The sequence below is a fragment of the Artemia franciscana genome, chromosome 3, assembly GCF_032884065.1.
Source record: "Artemia franciscana chromosome 3, ASM3288406v1, whole genome shotgun sequence".
Taxonomy (NCBI): domain Eukaryota; kingdom Metazoa; phylum Arthropoda; class Branchiopoda; order Anostraca; family Artemiidae; genus Artemia; species Artemia franciscana.
The window spans coordinates 31034670-31057759 of NC_088865.1; the positions used below are offsets into that span (position 1 = coordinate 31034670).

At 36.0% G+C, this 23090-nt stretch overlaps 1 protein-coding gene across 4 annotated transcripts in view; it reads left to right on the top strand.

Moving 5' to 3' along the window:
* LOC136025149 (protein CREBRF homolog) overlaps positions 1-23090 on the top strand; it is a 100995-nt gene that overhangs the window by 69051 nt on the left and 8854 nt on the right. For all 4 annotated transcript variants that reach the window (XM_065700901.1, XM_065700900.1, XM_065700903.1 and 1 more), the window contains 6 exons: positions 1719-1966; positions 4832-4936; positions 7648-7840; positions 9826-10002; positions 15772-15845; positions 18085-18222. In XM_065700901.1, the coding sequence (XP_065556973.1) occupies positions 1719-1966; positions 4832-4936; positions 7648-7840; positions 9826-10002; positions 15772-15845; positions 18085-18222 (935 nt within the window). The remainder of the gene's footprint in view (positions 1-1718; positions 1967-4831; positions 4937-7647; positions 7841-9825; positions 10003-15771; positions 15846-18084; positions 18223-23090) is intronic.

Sequence of the window (23090 nt, forward strand, 5' to 3'; positions counted from 1 at the left end):
TTATATTGACTCTTTGGGGGGAAAAGGTAGACACATCAGGGCTATCAATGTAAACATGCGTTTTTTGCTTTTTTTTCCAGATACCTCTTATTTCAAAGGATTTGTAAATATCTAGGGTTTCTATTTCATTTACGTACTTTTGATTTCGATTTAAAATCATATTTGAGGCTTTCAGGGTATTTTCCAGAATTCCCGAAAATATTTTTCTGTTTGCACATCACTATTCTATTGAATGTGGATAAAAGTTACCGTTTTTGAATTAGCGCCAAGTATGAATGTGTTTGAACTAACAGTTTCTTTAAATTTCGGTTACTAGGGGTTGAGGTTCGCTCTTTATAAGTTTGCAGCTCCTGTGGCTACTGCTGTTATCGTGACAATTTCTGAGGGGCTAGTACCTGTTAGGAAAAATATTGTTTAGAGGAATTACTGAAATGTATGTAAACCTGATTGGATGTATGCAGCATTGAATTAAGGATGGATATCTTATTAATGTTAGCTTAGAATAATGTTATCTTAGCTCAAATGACAGAGTGTTTGCTTAGCCTACCCTTTATTAGCCTGCCACTTAGTTTTCAAAGAAAAGAATATGGTGCCTAAATACTGAATGTTAGTGCAAACAAATTGGTAACAAACCAAGTCCTTCTTTTATCGTTTTGATTGGAGAAGAATCCGTCTGTTCCTCAGTTATCAAATCGTAACTATCGTAATCAAATCGTATTACTCGTAACTATCGTATGTATCGATAATTAATCGTAACTATCGTAATCAAATCGTAATCAGTTATCAAATCGTAACTATTGTAATTTTTGAACACTAATTTTGTTGTACCGTAACTGCTGGATCATCAAATGATTCTAAAAAATTTCCCCAAATGGTTTAATGCTCTACAATTTTTGGCTTTTTTTTGCGTGTTTTGAATGTTTTTTTTGCATGTTTTTTTTTTTTTTTAATAAAGTAGTATTTTTGCACCACATCACTAATAAAAGGAAATATCATTAGTCAGTTTGTTTGTGGTTGTTATGTTGATACATGGCCTAGGCCGGGAAGTGAAAATTTGGTTCGTTTTAAGTTTTAATTTAACCTTTTACTTCCAGCAGAAGAGGATTTTTTCTTGTTATTTTCACAGAAAAATGATTATGCAAACAAGGTTATGATGAAGTATCAATTAAGAAGGTTTGAACAAACCTTAGCTTTAATAATTTTTTAGTCTAAGCTAATGAATTTAGTAAAAAGCTGGCAGTTCATCACCTTTCCAATGATCAAGTTAAAATGAAATTTAATATTGCAAACAAACAATTGTTATTTGACATGGATTTCATAAAGAAAAATTTTAATTGTATCTGTAACATTGGCTTGACTTCACAGAAATTTGGGGGGGAGGAGGAGTTAGTTTTCAAAATTAAGGGAGGGGCAAATTTATATATTTTTTTAGTTTATTCTAAACTAAAGATTGAAAGTACCGTGATAAAGCCGACAATAAAAAAAAGAGATATAGAAGTGAAAGATGGAAGAAATCCATATTGAGTTAAAACGGATTTTATGAAATTTTGCACATTTAGTCTATAAAAAGGCAAAATGAATAACTAAAAGCCGGTAACGTATGGAGGAGCTTGTATGGTGTGGAGGGTTGATACTTACACAGTAATATAAACGTTTTGGCTTAGGATTATCTAATTGAGGTTTTCTGTGGCGACAGGTAATATATGCTTTTTTCTCAGGTCAAGCACTCATAGTCCCTCCCCTGGTCCTTCTCGGACAGGACGAATATCCTCACCAGGTCCCTCAAAAATGACTCAACATCAGGGTATTCCAATTAATCCTGGTAGTTCCTCGCAAAGCAGACTTTGTTCATCTGCCCCTACTCACACCGGACTTGATATTTTCTGGCAAAGAAGGGAGCCACGACAACATCTATTATCTACTAGTTCTATTGCTGGTGACTATAATTCCATCTCCAGTCTCTCTGGTAATTTCTTTTATCCTTTTTTTTTATTGAAATTAAAACTTGAGAAGTTTTTGTCATTATTTTCATTTTAAAATAATGCACAGATTTTGGTCTGTTTTTTCTTTTTCTTAGCATTTTCTCTGTGGTTAAAACATGTAAAATTTTCAATATGTTCATCATAAAATGGTAAACAATTTCTTCAGACCTGGATTTAGTCTTTAACAAACCTAAGGGTTGACAAATCTGATTAGTAAATTTGGATATGGAACAAAAATCTAGGTCAAAGCCATTTTGCCTCTGAACACCATTTTAGATTATGCAAATTTCCTCTTTCAATTGGCTGTTTTAAATTTTTATTATCTACAGTTTAATATCAAGTCCCTTAAATGGGAATTTTTTTTTCTTTTCAGTGACGCCCAATCTTTGCTATCAAAATTAAAAATAGATCGTAAAACGCTTTGATGTAACAATAAAAACTAACGTTTGGATTAGATAAGACATTGATAAGTATGGAATGAGGGAGATAATGCCCACACTGGGAACCATGAATGTATTGTAATGACTTGGCGTTCTATTTCTTACAATTATATAGAATTAAACTATTTGTTTCTATGCCTTAATTAATCAAGACTACTAAATCCAAAATCAATTAAGTAAGAATTTACTTATACAATTTAGTTTGTAAAGATTTAAGTTCGTTCGACAGTTACCATCAAACACAAACAGTTGTAGTATGGATGGCAACTTCTAACTTCGGTTTCGATATATTCCTTCTCTGCACTTGTGTGTAGCAGTGTATATAGGTGAAGCATACACCTAGACTTCTCATGGAATCGGAGTTTCCCAACAGGAGGTTTTTCATGCAAAGCTGAGCCTTCCAAAACCCTGGGGATGAGGAGGGTTCATTTCCCAGAAGAAATTTTCTTTATATAAGAACTGTATTTGGCTATCATCTGGTACTGACTCTCCACCGATTCAGTGGTAGAAACATTACGGACCAGTTCTAAATCAATATGACTTTTAATAAATTAAACGGAGTCATTCCAATATGAGGAGTAAAGGGTCAATCCTGCCATCCAAGTAATATCTAGGCTCAGTTCCATCAGTGACTTCAGAGTAACCATGGTAACTCCACGTTTTTATATGCTTTTGGAATTCTACTCAATAATTGCAGCACTTAATAATGAGAGCACTAAGTATGAAGTGCTCTGCAACTTTCGTTGCAAGACTACGTCCATGCAGACCTGAGGAGGATAGTGAATTAAATTAGTGGAAATCACAATAAAAATGGAGGTAAAATTTAAACGAACAGAATAGTCACAAATAAGGATGGTGTTACATATCGTGTTATGATTTTGAATATTTTGCAATATTAGCTTTGTAATCAACAAGCTTTGATATCCTTGTATTGAAACTGGTAGAAAGAAGATGCCGTTTTTGAAAATGTACCTACGCAGCTTATTTTGTTTTGGGGCCCTCATATTGCTATTGGTGCCATAGTTTTAACCAGTGACTTCAAAAACTCTAAAGTATCAACTTTACATTACTTGTAATATTCGCCTCAGCTTTCTTGTCAGTAAGCCCCAGAACGCTTAGACTACAAATTTGATGGAAATCTATTTATTTAATCCCCTGAATCATCATAAGGTCTAATATTTCTGTGTGTATAGTTGAGGGTGGAGACGAAATACCGGAGAATGCAAGGACCAAACTACCCCACTTAGGATCCTTCACGGATGCATATCTAAAATTATAATATGACTCTTGAGTTCTGTAAGGTGTAACAATCGTAAAAAAGGGTAACTTTTTTTTAACAGGAGACTTAAAAAAAGACAGGGAATTTCACTAAAATTTATTTATACAGACCATGTTGAAACAAGCTATTGGCATTTCATTGTCATTAAAAAAATTAACCATTTCCAATATAATTGTATTACAATTATAAATATAAAGCCAGTGTGGTCAAAGGAATTATTTAGTAATGTGGAACATTTCACTAAAATTTATGCATAAAAACTTTAAAGGAAATATTAGCATTATTGACAGTCACTGTCTCCCTGCCTCTATAAGTCACTTCAACCCTGGAGTAATAACTTTTGGAGTGCCCGGGGGACCACAGACCATTAAAAGAATGGTTGGCTGCCCTCCACCTGACCTGGATCTGGTATGTACACAGGAATCAATTTGGATGAGAAAATTCATGATTTTTCAAAAATATACAGAAGAGGCAAGATACATGAAACGTGTCTAAATTTTAGGGGAATAAGTAAAAATTACGATATATTTATGGAAGCAGAATCCCCAGTCCAACACCGCACACGTGTTTGGTGTTAATTCGTTTAAAAATGGCTATTTTGTTTGGACAACGAAAAAGACTAACAAAGGGAATTTGCACAATAAAACGTGTTATTAAGCAGTAACTAACGTGAAGTTAGTTAGTTTTTAAAGTACTATGTTGGTATGCTTTTTAGTCTATTCATGTTGTTAAGTATTTCAGTAGAGTCAAAGTCGTTTTTATGTTTTCATATCTCTCCTGTCTGTATCCAATCTGCATCTCAAGGCAGCTTTATAGAGGCAGACCTACCTTTGCAGCTTTGATTCGGGAGTGGGACAAGAAAATAGAATGTTTCTTGGGAGCAGTAAGCCGAAATCGATGCAAAACACTGTTTTAGCCATCACAAAAAAAGCAAAAAAATTTAACGCTGTTTAACTCATTTTCTATGGATTTTTAGGTGATGGATAATCAGTTTAGCCTTAGTTCGTGTATAAGGGAAAGAAAGTTAATTTATCCTTGAGTAAGTTTAAATTATTCTTTATAAATATTTTTTTGAAGATACCACATTGTTATGCCAACATTCGTTTAAACCATTTCATTTGTAATCGCAGGAAGTGTTCTTTCTCCAACATCTATTGACGCATCCCACGATGAGGGATTCGACTCTGAAGATGATAGTGAACATGAGAACTATGACGACGTTGAAACTGAGTCAGGTGAATAATTGTTTTTTTTTTTTCACAGTGAAGCCACGTAGGCGGTCAATGGATTTTGAAAGGCTATTGTTTTGAAAAACAATATGTCGTACAGCCCAAACAAGTCTTCTGTGAAAATTAAATGAAATTTACGGTCTTAAGAATCTTCATAAGAGTAACCGGGAGGATGAAGAAATAAATCCGTTTAATAAAGAGAATGGACCATTTAATAAAATGTTGTTCTTTTTCATTTAACTGTTCGCTATTTCGGATTCGCATACATTTGGTTTCTATGTATAACCAAATCACATTAGGTATCTTAAAAGTTATTTTTCCTAAAGGGTGATTGAATTATCCTAATGAGCTAAAATCTTCATCGAAAGGACAATTATGATATATTGACATACTTTAATAATATATATGGGCCCATCGATGATGGAAAGCCCATAACAATACCGACACGGAAGGTAAATTGGTCTTTTCACCCCGCCTTTAAGGTCGCTTTAAAGAAGTCCTAGAAAAACTGAAAAATTTTGCATATGAAATTTTTTTTTTTTACTTGTTGACCTCCCTGGCAGAATCTGCTAACGTCTCCCCCACCCCAATTTTCGTATACTTGCGCACCTTTTTCCGTAACCACTGAGTCTGAGCTACATCTCGATTGTTTTTTTTTTTATTTTGTTTTTTTCACCATCGTGTATAAATCTGGGAAGTTAAGGCCTATTGTATGACCCGAAATCTTCAATTTCTGAATACTATAGAAGGGCCAGGTCCCTCTTGATAATAAAACGCTGTTAATGAAATCATATATATATATATATATATATATATACATACACACACACACATGTATATATATATATATATATATATATATATATATATATATATATATATATATATATATATATATATATATATATATATATATATGTATATATATATATGTATATATATATATATATATATATATATATATATATATATATATATATATATATATATATATATATATATATATATATATATATGTATATATATATATATATATATATATATATATATATATATATATATATATATATATATATATATATATATATATATATAAAAATAAGTTGTCTGTCTGTCTGTGGATCAGGTGACGTCATGTTTCTGTGTTGACTGACGTCATGAAATTAGTTGTCGTCATTTTTGCTTTGACGGTGACGTCATTAACGGTATTTAAGACATTTGTTCACGGAAAAATGTTTAACTGTAAAATGACTGAAGAACCTACAATGGCAACAGCTGAGGAAGCTGCTCAAAGAGTTTATGCCAAAAAACTTGCTGCTGATAGAGAAAGTAAGAAAAGAAAGCGTTCCGAGGAATCACAAGAACAGCAAGAAAACAGGCTTGCAGCTGATAGAGAAAGTAAGAAAAGAAAGCGTGCCGGGGAATCACAAGAACAGCAAGAAAACAGGCTTGCGGCTAAAGAACGCAAAACCGCGCAGTTAGATGAAAATCCACCTGGACAGCGAGAGTCAAAACATATCAAAACTAAAAATGATAGCGATGATGATTGGGTTTGGGATTTTGACTTGGATAAGGTCATCAATGCCTACCAGATTTAAGTTAAAAAAACAAAGGTCGTCGATATGTACTTCATAGTGACGCTGAAAAATAAAGAAGAAAAAGAAAACTGAAAAAAGAAAAAAGGTAAAAAACTAAAAAAAAAACTAAAAAGAAAAAACACTCAAAGAGAAATTACAGACCGGGACACAAATGACGACCGAGACAGAGGGAATATAAGTGACGACCGGGAACCTCAAAGAGAAATTACAGACTGGGACACCCGGACACAAATCACGACCGGGACACAGGGAATATAAATGACGACCGGGACACAGGGACACAACTACAACGGGGACGCCGGGGGCACAGGCGGGATATATAAATGACGACCGGGACACAGGGATTGTTCGAATAGAAATTACAGACCGGGACACCGGGACACAAATGACGACCGGGACACCGGGACACAGGGAATATAAATGACGACCGGGACACAGGGAATATAAATGACGACCGGGACACAGGGACACATCATTAGAATAATAAGGTATAGATCTGAATACGGATTGTTTTTCCCATGGACAATTATATGTTGCATGTTCAAGAGTCAGTAAACCTGACAATCTATTTATATGCACAGACAATGGGACAGCGAAGAATGTTGTATATTCGCATGTTTTACGTAGTTAAAAACATATATTTATATCTATCTCTATTCACAGGTGGGACACAGGGACACAACTACAATGGCGCGTAACTAATATGGCGCGTAACGACTTACGCGCGCGGGGGGGCTTGGGGGGGCGCGAAGCGCCCCACCAACTAGGTGTTGGGGTGGCGCTTGCGCCACCCCAACAGCTAGTATATATATATATATATATAATTCTAGCCAAGGCCGTATCCAGGATTTTTATTCAGGGGAGGGAAGTTACAAAAAAAAATTCAAAGAACTAAGATTTGTTTATATGTATTTTGTTATATTTTACGAATCGGACAAAAATATTTTTTGACGAAGGGGGGAGGGGCTCACCCCTCCCCTCCTGGACACGGCCGTGATTCTAGCCCTTCTCAGATTTTTTTCCCTATTACTCTAGGACATATCTGAGGGGTGGTAATTGTCTCCCTTAGCCTGCTATGTTCATTTATACCGTATTTGACACCATCTATTCCTTTTTTAGACTGTGACTCTGAAGCAGAAGGTCGGAAGTCTACAACAGGGAAGAAGGAAAGGTATTTTTGGCAGTACAACGTTCAATCCAAAGGCCCAAAAGGGCGAAAAGTAGTGATGCAGACTGACATAGGCGATCCTCATTTTTTGGACTCTGTAAAAGACCCAGTTTTTGATATCCAAGTTGAAGGAGTTAAGCATAGGTAATTAAAATAAGATTTTAGTAGGAGTTGCATGTAATGATAATATTATGAAAGATGATATGAGCCATTTAGAAGCCGAATACGTTTCTTTTATTACATAAATATTTGAAGAAAAAATTCTTTTTTTCAATTTACCAACGTTTTTGGTGAAAAGGTCTGGTATTTTCGGTTTTTGTGTGTTTGAGGATAAAAAATGTGTCTTAATCATTTTTAGCGTGGACCTTCTCAAATCACCAGCTAAAATGATTGCCTATAATTCAATAGTAAGATCTTCTTGGGATTGTTCGATATTAATCTTTAATTTTTGGGTAAAGGTGTACCAGATTGCAAATTTTAGATTTTTAAAAGTCCTTTGACGCTAATTTTTACGAAATTTGTGAAAGTGAACTTCATCGATTTGGTAGAAAATTTGTCTGAAACAAACCTTTTAAGTATTATGTTACCACGCTTATTTAAAAATTTATTGACATAATTGAATAAAAAAGAGACATGCTATTTTAGAACCATTTTCCCCTGCTTCTGTGCAACAAAATCAGTTAAAAACGAAGGTCTGAGAAAAGACGGTTTCTAATTTTTGAATCTATTCCGTTGCAGTTCCTGCAATAAACTACTATAACAAGCGGTGTATTATTTGATTGAGAGAGATTGATTTGAAGTTTGAGTTGATTATGGTTATGTTATGATTTGTAATGGAATATAAATTATTACTTGTTACTGCCGTGCGTCTACAAAACTGTAAAGTGTTTCTTAGCGCGGCAGCATTTTATAGAAGATGTGTTTTGGTTTTGTATGTGAAGAAAAATAAATGATGAAAAAAAAAATTAAGATACTGCATATTATTGTTCTAATATGGCAGGAATAACTTTGTTTTGGTCACAAGCTTGAACACAAGGTGGCTCCAACTAGCTTTGACCAACCTTAAAAAACAAACGAAAAATGAAATTAGCTAAAATTTACAGTGCATCACGAGCCATTGGAGCTTATTGCGCCATCAAGCAAAATAAGAAACATTTTTAACAAATACTTTGAGGCAACGAAGCGGGAGCTATAAGCATGCTTATAAGCTCCCGTAAAGGAGGTGAGTTCACTCGTAAAAGAAGCAGTCATTGATACCTCATCAAACTTTGCATTTAAAGATAGAAGCTGGTCTTTGGTAATGCTGCAGCCTGTCCTCGCTTGCTCTACTGAGGATAATTTGGAGAAGTGCCAAGTGTTACTTGGAACCCATGCAGGAAATGGCTAGCCATATTTGGTTGTAGGTTGTACATCGAGCTGGATAAAAAAAATGGCATATGGTGCGACGAATTGTTCCCTGCTTTCAAGCCACGGAGGATTGGGTCTGACGGAGGTTGGAGCTTCCAAAAAAGACCAACCACTAAATGAATTTCTAGCGGATAAAATATATCAACTTTTGAGGATTTGATTTATATCGGTGGAGCCAGGATGACGGCACGGGATCGTCGATAAGGACGAACGAACTTTTTTATTAACATAAAAAATTGATATCATAATAAACATCAAACTATTTCTCGCTTGAAGGCAAAGGAAAACATTTATACAAGGAAAAGGTTAATAAAGCTTTAGGCATGGAAACGTAACTTGAAAATTTCTTCGTTTAAGAAATATTTGTGGACAACGTATTGGGGTTTCTAGTTTTGGATCTTATGCTCGTTCATTTTGTTAAATCTTAACTGATGTTCTGTATCTTTTTCTGTTTTAATGTTACATTTTCTATCCTTGGAGTGGTTCTATCTTCTGACTAGAATGAGCTCTTATTGCTAATTTATCTGAATATTAGATAATTTGCTCATGAAATCATCAAATCATTCGGCTTTCGTTACTACGTATTTAGACCCGATTATGAAATACAAATTCTGGGAATGAAATCTCTTCACCAGTGGCCTCTAAATGCGTGTTTTATGACACCCTTGGCTATGTCGATGTGTTAGATAACCGTTCATAGCATAGAATTTTCCCATTTTTAGTGGAAAAGCCAGACGTGGGGATGGTAATGACTTAACACCGTCACCTCGTAAACTCGCTTCCATTGGCAAAGAGCTTGATAAACTGAATAGACTTATCACTGACATGATACCTGTGTCTGAACTACCTGCCGCTGCCCGATCTGATACTAGGAAAGAGAAGAATAAACTGGCATCTAGGTCAGTATTGAACAGAATCTAAATTATTTAAATTGTTTTGCATTACATGCCTCGTAGTGACCAGCTCATAATATTCATCGTCATTAATTACTGTGGTTACAAAAAAAATTCTGGAAGTTACAAATTATTTTTTATCGGGAGTAGGGGAGTACAAAAATACGCATCAAAAATTTTTATATTCATGTTTGTTACTTTTTTACGAGTCAGAAAAACATTCAGGGGTGGGGGGTCAACCCCCCCCCTGGATATGGCCTTGCCTACAGGTATAGGGAATTATCAGCTCTTAGTTAATTTGTGTTTATTTTATTTTATATTTGTTGGCTAGGCTGAAAACGTATAACTTTTGTTCGTTTTGAGTTTCAGTTTTGCTCATTACATTTATCATCTGTTTTTATGGCACTTGGTATTAACCAAGTGACATATAGCAATCGCAAATTCTGTCGGTCTGTCTGTCTGTCTGTCGGTCCCGGTTTTGCTACTTAAGCCATTTCCAGTTAAGCTAGGACGATGAAATTTGGCAAGCGTATCAGCGACCGGGCCAGATTAAATTAGAAATAGTCGTTCAGATTAAATTAGAAATAGTCGAGTGGGGGGCCGGTTAATTCGGAAAAAATGGAAAAAATGAAGTATTTTTAACTTATGAGCGGGTGATGGGATCTTAATGAAATTTGATGTTTGGAATGATAATGTGTCTCAGAGCTTCTTATTTTAAATCCCGATCGGATATGATGACATTGGGGGAAGTTGGAGGGGGGGGGGAACCTAAAATCTTGGAAACACTTAGAGTGGAGGGATCGGGATGAAACTTGATGGGGAAAATAAGCACAAGTCCCAGATACATGATTGACATAATCGTAACGGATCCGCTCTCTTTGGGATTGTTGGGGGGGGGGGGGGAATTCTGAAAAATTAGAAAAAATGAGGTATTTTTAACTTACGAACGGTTGATCGGATCTCAATGAAATTTGATGTTAAAAGGATATCGTGTCTTAGAGCTCTTATTTTAAATAACGACCGGATCTGGTGACATTGGGAGGGGGAGTTGGGAGGGGGAAACCTAAAACTTGGAAAACACTTAGAGTGGAGGGATCGGGATGAAACTTGGTGGGAAAAATAAACACAAGTCCTAGATACATGATTGACATAAACGGAACGGATCCGCTCTCTTTGGGGTAGCTGCAGGGGGGGGGGGGGGGGTTATTTCTGAAAAATTAGAAAAAATGAGGTATTTATAACTTACGAACGAGTGATCGGATCTCAATGAAATTTGATATTTAGAAGGATATCGTGGCTCAGAGCTCTTATTTTAAATCCGAACGGATCTGGTGACATTGGGGGGGGGGGAGTTGGGAGGGGGAAACCTAAAACTTGGAAAACACTTAGTGGAGGGATCGGGATGAAACTTGGTGGGAAAAATAATCACGAGTCCTAGATACATGATTGACATAACCGGAACGGATCCGCTCTTTTTGGGGTAGTTGGCGGAGGGGTTAATTCTGAAAAATTAGAAAAAAACGAGGTATATTTTAACTTACGAACGGGTGATCGGATCTCAATGAAATTTGATCTTTAGAAGGATATCGTGTCTCAAAGCTCTTATTTTAAATCCTGACCGGATCTGGTGACATTGGGGGAAGTTTGGGGTGGAGGAACCTAAAATCGTGGAAAACGCTTAGATTGGAGGGATCGGGATGAAACTTGGTGGGAAAAATAAGCAGAAGTCTTATATAAGTGATTTATATAATTGGAACGGATCCGTTCTATTGGAGGGGGGGGGGGGGGTTAATTCTGAAAAACAAGAAAAAATGACGTATTTTTAACTTACGAAGGAGTGATCGGATCTTCATGAAACTTCATATTTAGAAGGACCTCGTAATTCAGATCTCTTATTTTAAATCTCAACCGGATCAACCGTAATTGGGGGGGGGGGGAGGGAAGTTGGGGGGGGACCGAAAATCTTAGAAAATACTTAAAGCGGTGAGATCAGGTTGAAACTGGATGCGAAGAATAGAAACCTGTCTAAGATGCGTGACTAACATGACCGGACCGGATCTGCTCTCTTTGGTGGAATTGGGGGGGGGGGGTAATTTTGAAAATTGAGGTGTTTGTAACTTACGAAAGGGTGACCAGATCTTAATGAAATTTGATGTTTAGAAGGATCTTGTGCTTTAAAGTTCTAATTTTAAATTCCGACCAGATTGTGTGACATTGGGGGGAGTTGGAGGTGGAAACCGGAATTCTTGGAAAACGTGAAAATTGGGGTATTTTTATCTTACGAATAGATGATCGGATCTTAATGAAATTTGATTTTTAGAAGGAATTCATGTCTCAGAGCTCTTATTTCAAATCCCGACCAGATCTTTTGACATTGGGGGGAGTTGGAGGGGGAAATCTTGGAAAAACACCTGGAGTGGAGCAATCGGGATGAAGCTTGGTGGATAGAATAAACAAATGTCCTTGATACGTGATTGACAGAATCGTACTGGATTCGCTCTCTTTGGGGGAGTTGGGGGGAGGGGTTCAGTGATTTGGCGAGTTTGGTGCTTCTGGACGTGCTATAGGACGATGAAAATTGGTAGGCGTGTCAGGGAGCTGCACAATTTGACTTGATAAAGTCGTTTTCCCAGATTCGACCATCTGGGGGGCTAAAGGGAGAGGAAGAACTAGAAAAAAATTAGGTATTTATAACTTACGAGTGGGTGATCGGATCTTAATGAATTTTGATATTTAGAAGGACATCGTGACTCAGAGCTCTTATTTTAAATACTGACCGGCATTAAGCCTCTTAGTTTCTTTTTAAATCAATCTATTGATTCTTAGAATTTTGTTAGAGCTCATACCATATGATTTCTTGGCTCTTAGCTCTTCTCGCCTCTTCACAAGTGCCATATGAGCTCTTAGCTCTTGTTTTTTTTGACCGGAGCCAAAATTAGGCAGCGTAGCACGAGCGGGCTGTATTGTCCCCGAATCATCACAAACAGTTGTACATAAAGTAGCCAACTGAAAAACTGCTATTTAGTTTCTCAAAAACGAGAAGAGGGCTAACACTTTTCCTCAACTGTTGTATTTTATTACTGTCCTGTCTAATAATAAACAGTTGTTTTTTTTTGTTTTTTTTTTCTGTGGCAAACCTCGTACAGAATGTCACTATTAAAATTGGGCAAATTCTTTAAATTATCTGTTGGATTTTGCAAGTTTTGATAAGTAAGTGCTGGTCAAGTGTAAACAGAGATAAGTGACTGTGAAGTAAATTTTGTTTCTTGTTAACTAGTCTTATCTTGAAATAACTGTGTAGGTGTCTTGTTTGAAATTTGAAATGATCTTATTTAAAACATTGTTTGACATCTGCTCATAAAATTTCAACATGAGTCATTTTTCTTTAGTGAACCCTTAATTGATATAAAGGTTTAGTGGTATAGATCGTTTTATATTAATATTTGAGCCACAGTCAAAATTATGGCCACCTGTGGGGGGAAATATTTTCGCCTCCTTGAGGTTTATTCCCTTGAATATTATTGTAGGCTTACATCCACCTCTTCCCCAAGAAAAATTACACATGTAAATTTCTATTTGTCGATGAAAGAGGCATAAGTACCAAATTCCATCAAGTTTTTTTGAAGAGTGGAATAATATTAAAAAATTAATTTGTTTTTAAAAGCCTATATTGGTTTGATACTGAACTGCATGCCTATGATAAAATAAATATTTTTTCCTCTTGTCCCAAGGAGCTGTATTGGTAATTTTTGAGACAATTATACACCCAAAATCAATATGCCGCGCCCAACCTCCATTTTCCACGATGAAATTTGTGAAAAGTGACAATTTTCATAAGTTTCGGCCTTTATCGCAAGGGGTGGGAAGATCATGCCATCCCTGGAGGCATATTTATTTGTCTTTAAGACAGTTCCGAACAAAAGGGCTGTCTCAAAAGTTTGAATCCGATTTCATGTAGGCTGGTGGTAAGGGATCTAGGTAGTAAAAATAAGCATGGAAGGGGGATATATTCCCCTTCAGTCACTTTCGACCCTTAGAAATGGTATTAGACAAAGAGAGAGAGAAAAAAAATAATACAAAAAACAATCGCCAATAAACCTTTTGGCTTGTATGGGCCTCTCCGAACTATAGTTACAAGCACTTAATTATTAATTAATTCTTCAGTAAAAGAAAGAAAAAAATCTCGACTTTAATACCCTGTTCAATGTAACGATAGCATTCGATACTTTTCCCTACTTAAAAAAATAATAATAAATAAATACCTAGACAATGGCTCTTAAACGACGTAAGAAAAGTCGGCTTATCTCCCTCTTGAGTAATATCACAAGGAAGGGACTTCTATATAGAAGGAAGAACGTTACGAATCGAGAATGCAGACCTTGGAAACTCTCTTAATCGGCTTTCTAATTAATAGCGAATTCCTTGTCCCATAATCATGCTGATCACTGGACTCAAACATGCAACTGAAAGATTCAGGTGATTTTTGTGCGTAAGAAGAGCCTTATAAATTTAAAAATACATGAAACAGGCAAAATCCTTTCGTGTAGAAGTATTAATGACAGTACTAAAAGGATTCTCGCTTAACCACTTCAGCTGAATTAACGCTGTGGAATATTTACATGGCTGTGCGATTTACTAACTGTGTAATAGCTCAATACTTAAAACAGTTATGTAACTGGGCAACAGTCTGGCATTAGGCGTGCAAAACACCTATAGTAATTAAGAGTAACAATGGCATAACTATTATTACAAAATTCTATCCTTTGCTCTTCTATCCCTCTGATGCAGAACTAATATTTTCAGAGTCTGCCGCTACGTAAAATAGCTAATTATGTAAAACACTTATGTAACTCTGCAATAGTATGGTATTAGGTGTGCAAAACACCTATAGTAATTAAGAGCAACAATGGCATAACTATTATTACAAAATTCTATCCTTTGCTCTTCTATCCCTCTGATGCAGAACTAATATTTTCAGAGTCTGCCGCTACGTAAAATAGCTAATTATGTAAAACACTTATGTAACTCTGCAATAGTATGGTATTAGGTTTGCAAAACACCTATAGTAATTAAGAATGGCATAACTATTATTGCAACATTTTTTCCTTTGCTCTTCTATCCTTCTGATGCAGAACTAATATTTTCAGAGTGTGCCGCTACGTAAAATAGCTAATTACGTAAAATATTTATGTAACTGTGCAATAGTCTGGTATTAGGCGTGCAAAACACCTATAAGTAATTAAGAGTAACAATGGCATGACAGTTACTGCAAAATTCTATCCTCTGCTTAATTCTCTCCTTCTGATGCAGAACTAATATTTTCAGTGTGCCGCCACGTAAAATAGCTAATTAGGTAAAACATTTACGTAACTCTGCAATAGTCTGGTATTTGGCGTGCAAAACACCTATAAGTAATTAATTTGTGCCGCTACGTAAAATAGCTAATTACGTAAAACATTTATGTAACTGTGCAATAGTCTGGTATTAGGCGTGCAAAACACCTATAAGTAATTAAGAGTAACAATGGCATGACAGTTACTGCAAAATTCTATCCTCTGCTTAATTCTCTCCTTCTGATGCGGAACTAATATTTTCAGAGTGTGCCGCTACGTAAAATAGCTAATTACGTAAAACATTTATGTAACTGTGCAATAGTCTGGTATTAGGCGTGCAAAACACGTATAAGTAATTAAGAGTAACAATGGCATGACAGTTACTGTAAAATTCCATCCTCTGCTTAACTCTATCCTTCTAATGCAGAACTAATGTTTTCAGGGTGTGCCGTCTGAAAAAGAAGGCTCAGCACGAAGCAAACAAACTTAAGCTATATGGACTTCAAGAAGAGCACAGTAAGTATTGTTTAACTTGTGATTTATATCGTTTGTTAAATATAGTTGTAATTGGAATTCTGGTTGGACTACCAAATGTCTCAAAGATATGTCTTGTCAATAGTTTTTATAGTCGTATGAACCAGATTAGTTTCCTAAGAACACCGCAAATTTAAAACTGTAATTGACAATTTGTGGGAATCAGCTTGACCTAATTTGTGGAAATCGTTTATTATCTGGCTCCTACAAAGACCTTTAATTTAAGATATTCTAAAATAACACGGCCCCTTTTTCGAAAATCAGAATAACATATCTCTAATTTTGAAACTCATATTTAAAACTCACTTTCCATGCTATCAGCACCTGGGGCCTTGTTATTGTTCAGTTCTTTTAGTACTATCTTTGTCTCTTCCTTGTTAAATAAATCTCCCTTCACTTCCAAATTGTCGTAAATCTTTCTTTCTTTTCTATATCACATCCTACAACTTTATCACGGTTCAACACGCTCTCAAAGTGTTCTGTTCATCTCTTTTAATTTCTTTGTCCCTAATTGAGGCCTGTTCCTATATTTAACTGGGACAAATTCAGACTGACTACTTCCTATCAGCTTCTTAGCAAGCCATTAAAATATTGTACTATTATGCCATCTAGCCGCATCTTCTAGGACGTTGACAGTTTTATCTGTGACCACGTTAGTCCACATTTAAATGTGTTCTTTACTTCTTTACTTTCCTCATTTCTTGTGTGAAACTTCTTGCACAAATCACTTCTCTTTTCTAAAAAGCGTGAAGTGTTTTCACTAATATTCCTAGGAGCGTTTCTACTTTCCTCCTTAAGGCATCTCAGTATTTGTCAAAATGTTTTCATATAATTATCCCACCTACCTTCTACATTGTCAAATTCTAAACTCACCAGTTTCAAATGTTCTTGGAAAAATTCTTCTTAATTTCTCAACCTAGAGCCTTTCAGCGTTATAACTGCCTGGGAGGAGTTACCCTTCCCAGATTTCAGCTTTAAATTAACTGTACTCACTTCTAGATGTTGATCTTTGCTTTTAACTTTAATGTCAACCCTCTTATATACTCTATTGTCCTGTATCGATCCTGCCAGTCTTTGATTTTCAGTAACACAATCAATAACGTTGACAGTCTTACCGTCATGTGAACACTATGCTAAGCTCTTGGTCATTTTATGTACCTACAAATACTGTTTTGGTTGTAGCTCGACTATTTTACCTGTTACGATTACTATTTTTCTTCCCTACGCAAGATTCACTGATGCTGGATAACATCAGTCCATATTTTACCAGCTGTGGGATTTGGGTTTGAATAATGCAATATTTCTACCTGGTGTCAATGTTTTCCTGTAACTGTATGTGAAATTCATCGGGTTCTCTAAGGTCTCTATCAGTCAGTCCTACAGGAACATTGACTACTATGATACCTTACGATTTTTGTCATAAAGTGAGCAACTAAAATTCTATTATCTATACCTTCCCAACCTAAGGAAGACTTAGATGCTTAAGGATCCAGCACTAGAATTTATAGTCCAAACCGATTGTGCTGATCCCCGCTTCATCGATCTTCGGCCAGGAATTGGGCTGAGGGGTTTGGGGCCAGTCATCTCATGCTTCCGTACATGCTTCAAATTTATCTTCCAAGATCTCCCCAGGTATCCATTTAAAGCTAGGTCGACTCTGGCTGAGCCTACAGAGTCACACCACTGTTTCCTTTCTCAAACCTAAAATTACAGCAACACCAGGACTCAAACCCCAGCCCTGAAGGAGACGGAATCACAAGTTCAGCGCGCTAACTATTCGGTTAGTGTGCCTGTTATTCACGATTTCTTATTTATATCTTAGAAGCCTCCTTGTTCACTGAGTCCTAGTCCCTGCCTATATGTCCTATCCTTCCTACCTGGATCCATTTTTTATTTTTAAGTTAAGTTTTCTTAGCCATGCTCATGATTTCTGCTGAAAATTTTCAGAAGTGGATTTTATTCTGCTAGAATTTTATGTTTCTCGCGTGAATAATCTAGTTTTTTTTTCTGGGCATTGAAAACAGAGACAAGTAGTTGATTCTACAAATATACTGGTAAAAGAGGGGGCTCTTTTTAGCAAAAAGAAGATGAATAAAGAATACTATGAACTTCGCTTTTTTAGTATTTCAAATCCTATCTCTTCCTATTCTTAGTTTTCGATTGTAAGGTCCAAGTTTTCTTTTGGTACCTTGTCCTATGAATATCGAACTTATTCTTTTAGAGAAGATGATGAATATAATTGGACAAGTGAAGCAGCTGATACTTGCCAAACATGAAGCAATGATTACAGGGACCTGCAGTGAAGCCGATTTTAGGGAAGCAACAGTACGGATAGACGCACTTGTCAAACATGGAATAAGTAAGTGTTTTCTCATAATTTGAAGGAAGCGATAAAACTCGCTAGTGCAGTAACTGGCAAGTACATTCGCAAGTATACAGACAGTTACATTGTATTCTTGCTTGCCTTTCTAAATGGTAATATTTTCACCACTAGCCCTTTCTTTTTTTTACTTACCTGTGTGTGCTTAATTGTTGAAGATAAAACAAAAAAATGTCATTTTAAATGGTTTAAATGGTAAATGCCTTTCTAAATGGTAATATTTTCACCACTAGCCCTTTCTTTCTTTTTTTTTTTTTACTTACCTGTGTGTGCTTAATTGTTGAAGATAAAACTCAAAAATGTCATTTTAAATGGTTTAAATGGTAAATGCCTTTCTAAATGGTAATATTGTCACCACTAGTCCTTTCTTTCTATTTTTTACTTACCTTTGTGTGCTTAATTGTTGAAGATGAAGCAAAAAATGTGATACCTGAGCCGCTGGCTCTAGTTGCTGTAAAGCCTTAAAAAAGTTAAAAATTTTCGCATTTCAACACGTTTGTATTATATTCTTTCAGTGAATTCCTTAAATGATAATTTTTCCTTGTTCTTGTTCTTAGATAATTCTCTAAGAAAAGTTTAGGCTTTAAACTAGACTTTATTTTCTGATCCAAGTAAAATTATTCTTTATAACCCACGTGAATAAAATTTGAAACTTTTTTAGTTGTTGTAGACCTGTTTGAGAATAAATGAAAAGGAAGCAAATGGATGGGGAAATTCTGCCAATTGTGCTATTAAAAACCCGGTAGGCTAATACGTGCAGTGTTCGGCCGAATTTGCGAGCGATCGCAAATTCTGTCGGTCTGTGTCTGAATTCTGTCGGTCTGTCTGTTTGTCCCGGTTTTGCTACTTTAGGCACTTCTAGGTAAGCTAGGACGATGAAATTTGGCAGGCGTATCAGGGACCGGACCAGATTAAATTAGAAATAGTCGTTTTCCCGATTTGACCATCTGGGAGGAGTGGGGGCCGATTAATTTTGAAAAAATATAAAAAATGAAGTATTTTTAACTTATGAACGGGTGATGGGATCTTAATGAAATTTGATATTTGGATCGTGTCTCAGAGCTCTTATTTTAAAGTCTGACCAGATCCGGTGACATTGGGGAGAGTTGAGTTGGAACCTAAAATCTTGGAATACGCTTATAGTGGAGGGATCGGGATGAAACTTAGTGGGAAAAATAAGCAGAAGTCCTAGATACGTGATTGACATAACCGGAACGGATCTGCTCTGTTTGGGGGAGTTGGGGGGGGGAGGTTTAATTCTGAAAAATGAGAAAAAATGAGGTATTTTTAACTTATGAAGGAGTGATTGGATCTTAATGAAATTTGATGTTTGGAAGGATATCGTGTCTCGGAGCTCTTATTTTAAATCCCGACCGGATCCGGTGACGTTGGGGAGAGTTGGGGGTGGGACCTATAATCTTGGAAAACGCTTAGAGTGGAGGGATCGGAATGAAGCTTGATGGGAAAAATAATTGTTAGTCCTAGATACGTGATTGACATAACCGGAACAGATCCGCTCTCTTTGGGGGAGTTGGGGGGGAGGTTAATTCTGAAATATGAGGTACTTTTAACTTACGAAGGAGTGGTCGGATCTCAATGAAATTTGATGTTTGGAAGGATATCATGTCTCAGAGCTCTTATATTAAATCCTGACCGGATCCGGTGGAGGGGAAGTTGGGGGGGGTGGAATCTAAAATCTTGGAAAACGCTTATAGTGGAGGGATCGGGATGAAACCTGGTAGGAAAAATAAGCACAAGTCCTAGATACGGGATTGACATAACCGGAACGGATCTGCCCTCTTTGGGGAGTTGGGGGGAGGATTAATTCTAAAAAATTAGAAAAAATGAGGTATTTTTAACTTACGAATGAGTGATCGTATCTTAATAAAATTTCATATCTAGAAGGACCGCGAAACTCAGATCTCTTATTTTAAATCCCGACCGGATCCAATGTCATTAGGGGGGGGGGTGGAAATCTTGGAAAACGCTTAAAGTGATCAGGATGAAACTTGGTGGAAAGAATAAGCACAAGTCCAAGATAGGTGACTGACATAACCGGACCGGATCTTCTCTCTTTGGTGGGGGGGGGGAGTAATTCGGAAAAATTAGAAAAAATGAGGTACTTGTAACTTACGAACGGGTGATCAGATCTTAATGAAATTCGATATCTAGAAGGATCTTGTGCTTTAGAACTCTTATTTTAAGTCCCGACCAGATCTGGTGACATTGAAGGGAGTCGGAGGTGGAAACCAGAATTCTTAGAAATCGTGAAAATCGAAGTATCTTACGAATGGGTGATCGGATCTTAATGAATTTTGATATTCAGAAGGTCCTCGTGACTCTGAGCTCTTATTTTAAATCTCGACCGCCATTAAGCCTCTGATTTTCCTTTTAAAGCAATTTATTGATTCTTAGAATTTTGCTAGAGCTCATACCATATGAGCTCTTGGCTCTTGGTTCTTCCGATCTCGTCAAAAGTGCCATATGAGCTCTTAGCTCTTGTTTATTTTTTTCTAGGGCTGATCCTTGCTATTTTTTGTTTTGAAATAATTTGGTATAATTAAAGGCTCAAAAAAAAAGAAAAAAAATATTCTGACCCCACCAAAATTTGATCACTCTTTTACGTAAATTACTGATAACGCAAATAGTGTTGTGTTTAAGACGATGCAGTACCTTATTGAATCACCCTATCTTGCCCATTATAAGTTTTTTTTTAGTTTGTATGGCCAAACTATTTTGAATTGATTGAGCGGTCTTGGCATAACTTGTGGAGCTTGAATTGCAGATCCAGAAAAATAACAAAAAACTAGAATTTGACACCTACTTTCCCAAAAATCATAGAAAAATATTTAACTAACCCTGTTTCGTGCTGGAGATAGAAATATTCAGTTTTAATATAACTTACATCATCAAAAAATGTAAATTTTGTGTTTTCAATTAAACGCAGCAGGATTTTCTTTTTAAAATTCATGAAAGGGCAATCCCTAAAAATTGTCTAGCATACCTGCTCGGAAAATACTTAAAATCAATTCATATGAATCGTCATTTGAGTAATTTGGCCGCTTTGGGAGTTCTCTGTGGTTCTGCTTGCTTTGATTGAGAAATTTGCCGACAGAAGGTAAGCAAGATCTCACTCATTTACCAGTCAAATTTCACAGTAAAACCATAAATTCTTGACAGCTTTTGATGATAGCTAGTCCCCTGGGAGAATTCCACAATAGACCCGTCGTCTTTGGGACGTTCAGCCGGCATTGACTTTCGCAACATGATTTTTGAGGTATCACATCTCTGTAAGGTCAATTGTGTTTTAGTTCTTGTGGTTTAACGGAAAAACTAATGATTTCTGAACATCCTTAACAAGAAAGGTCGCTGGAGTTGTGTTGTATGTTCTTTCTGGCCAGGTCACGTTGTCATCCCCCAACATCAAACGTCACAGAACTTTTTTTTTAACTACAAAAAGATATTAAATTCAATGGGAGAGACTATCGCTCCATAAGGTTAGAGCTAAACATGACCCAGCTTCAATTCATCCAGTAACCAGTGACCATTTTTGTTTTTAAAAAGTTACTTCGGCTTCCAGACTGAACATTATTTTTAGGACATTAGAGAGTTGTACATTCTTCAATCCCAATGCAACAGTTTTGCATGTTTTAACTACAGCTGAGCTTGATTGCTAAAGATGATTTTCACTCTGAGGCCCAATCTACAAAATTTCTATGCAATAAAGGGCTAATGGGTTGTCATGGTATAAATTTTAAGGTCATTTAAAGCAAAATAAAAGCACAACGATATTTGGATGGGGGAAGTTGGTGTGATTCTGAAAGCTCAGCCGCCCCAAGTCCGGGGAGCTTACTTCTAAACAGAATCCCACGAAACATATGAGTTTCGGATGTGAGGTGGGTGAAGAATATCCTAGTCCTGCTGCAAGTACAAATATAGTAAATGTAATAGATAAAATAATAGTAAAATATAGTAAATGTAATAGATAAAATAATAGTAAAATATAGTAAATGTAATAGATAAAATAATAGTAAAATATAGTAAATGTAATAGATGTAATAGTCTTTGGGACTCCTATGCTATGTCACATCTTTCTAAGTTTCAAGATTGTGTATATTTTAAGCAATTACTTTTCTATGGCCAAAGCCAAGACTTCGGTATAGTCAAATAATTGATTTATTTTTGTACAAACAATAAATGATCAGTTTTTTTCGAGCAAATCAAAAGAAAGTAATTGAGAAAAGTGAATCTAAACCAATACATACTTGTCTTGCCATATTTCGGGTAATGGATGGATCTGTTGCTCCATTAGAATAGATCTAAGTTCCGTTAAAAGGAAACAATGAAAAACTTACTTGGCAAAAGAACCCAATTCCTCAAACAAGCACCTATAGTGAAGAAGGAAGAGACGTGTTAGGAGTGAATGTAACAGGGTGAATGCTTACTATCTTAACTCTTTGAAATTTGTTTTAAGGATTAAGGAATGATACTAAATTAAAATATTTTCTTTCTTGCTCTTGCCACAGCTAAGTGACCGATTACCTGATCAAATAATAAACTTTGAGTTGTCCTATTCTGTGGGCATGAGATTGAGGGCGTAATTTAGCTCGAGTCATTATTGTTTATTTTCATTTCTTAATCATCAGCTAAGAAAGGAATCTTTTGTCAGTCTAATTTGCAGCCATTGTGCTAAGAAACAATCTCAAAACTGTTTCTATATTAGGGAAACGCTGACCGGATATGATGGTTAAATGTTATCTTATGTAGATCCTGATGATAATTTCCTCTGATGTTACCATTACTTACCAAGAAGTGGTGTTTTTTGTAATAAATAATACACGTATAGA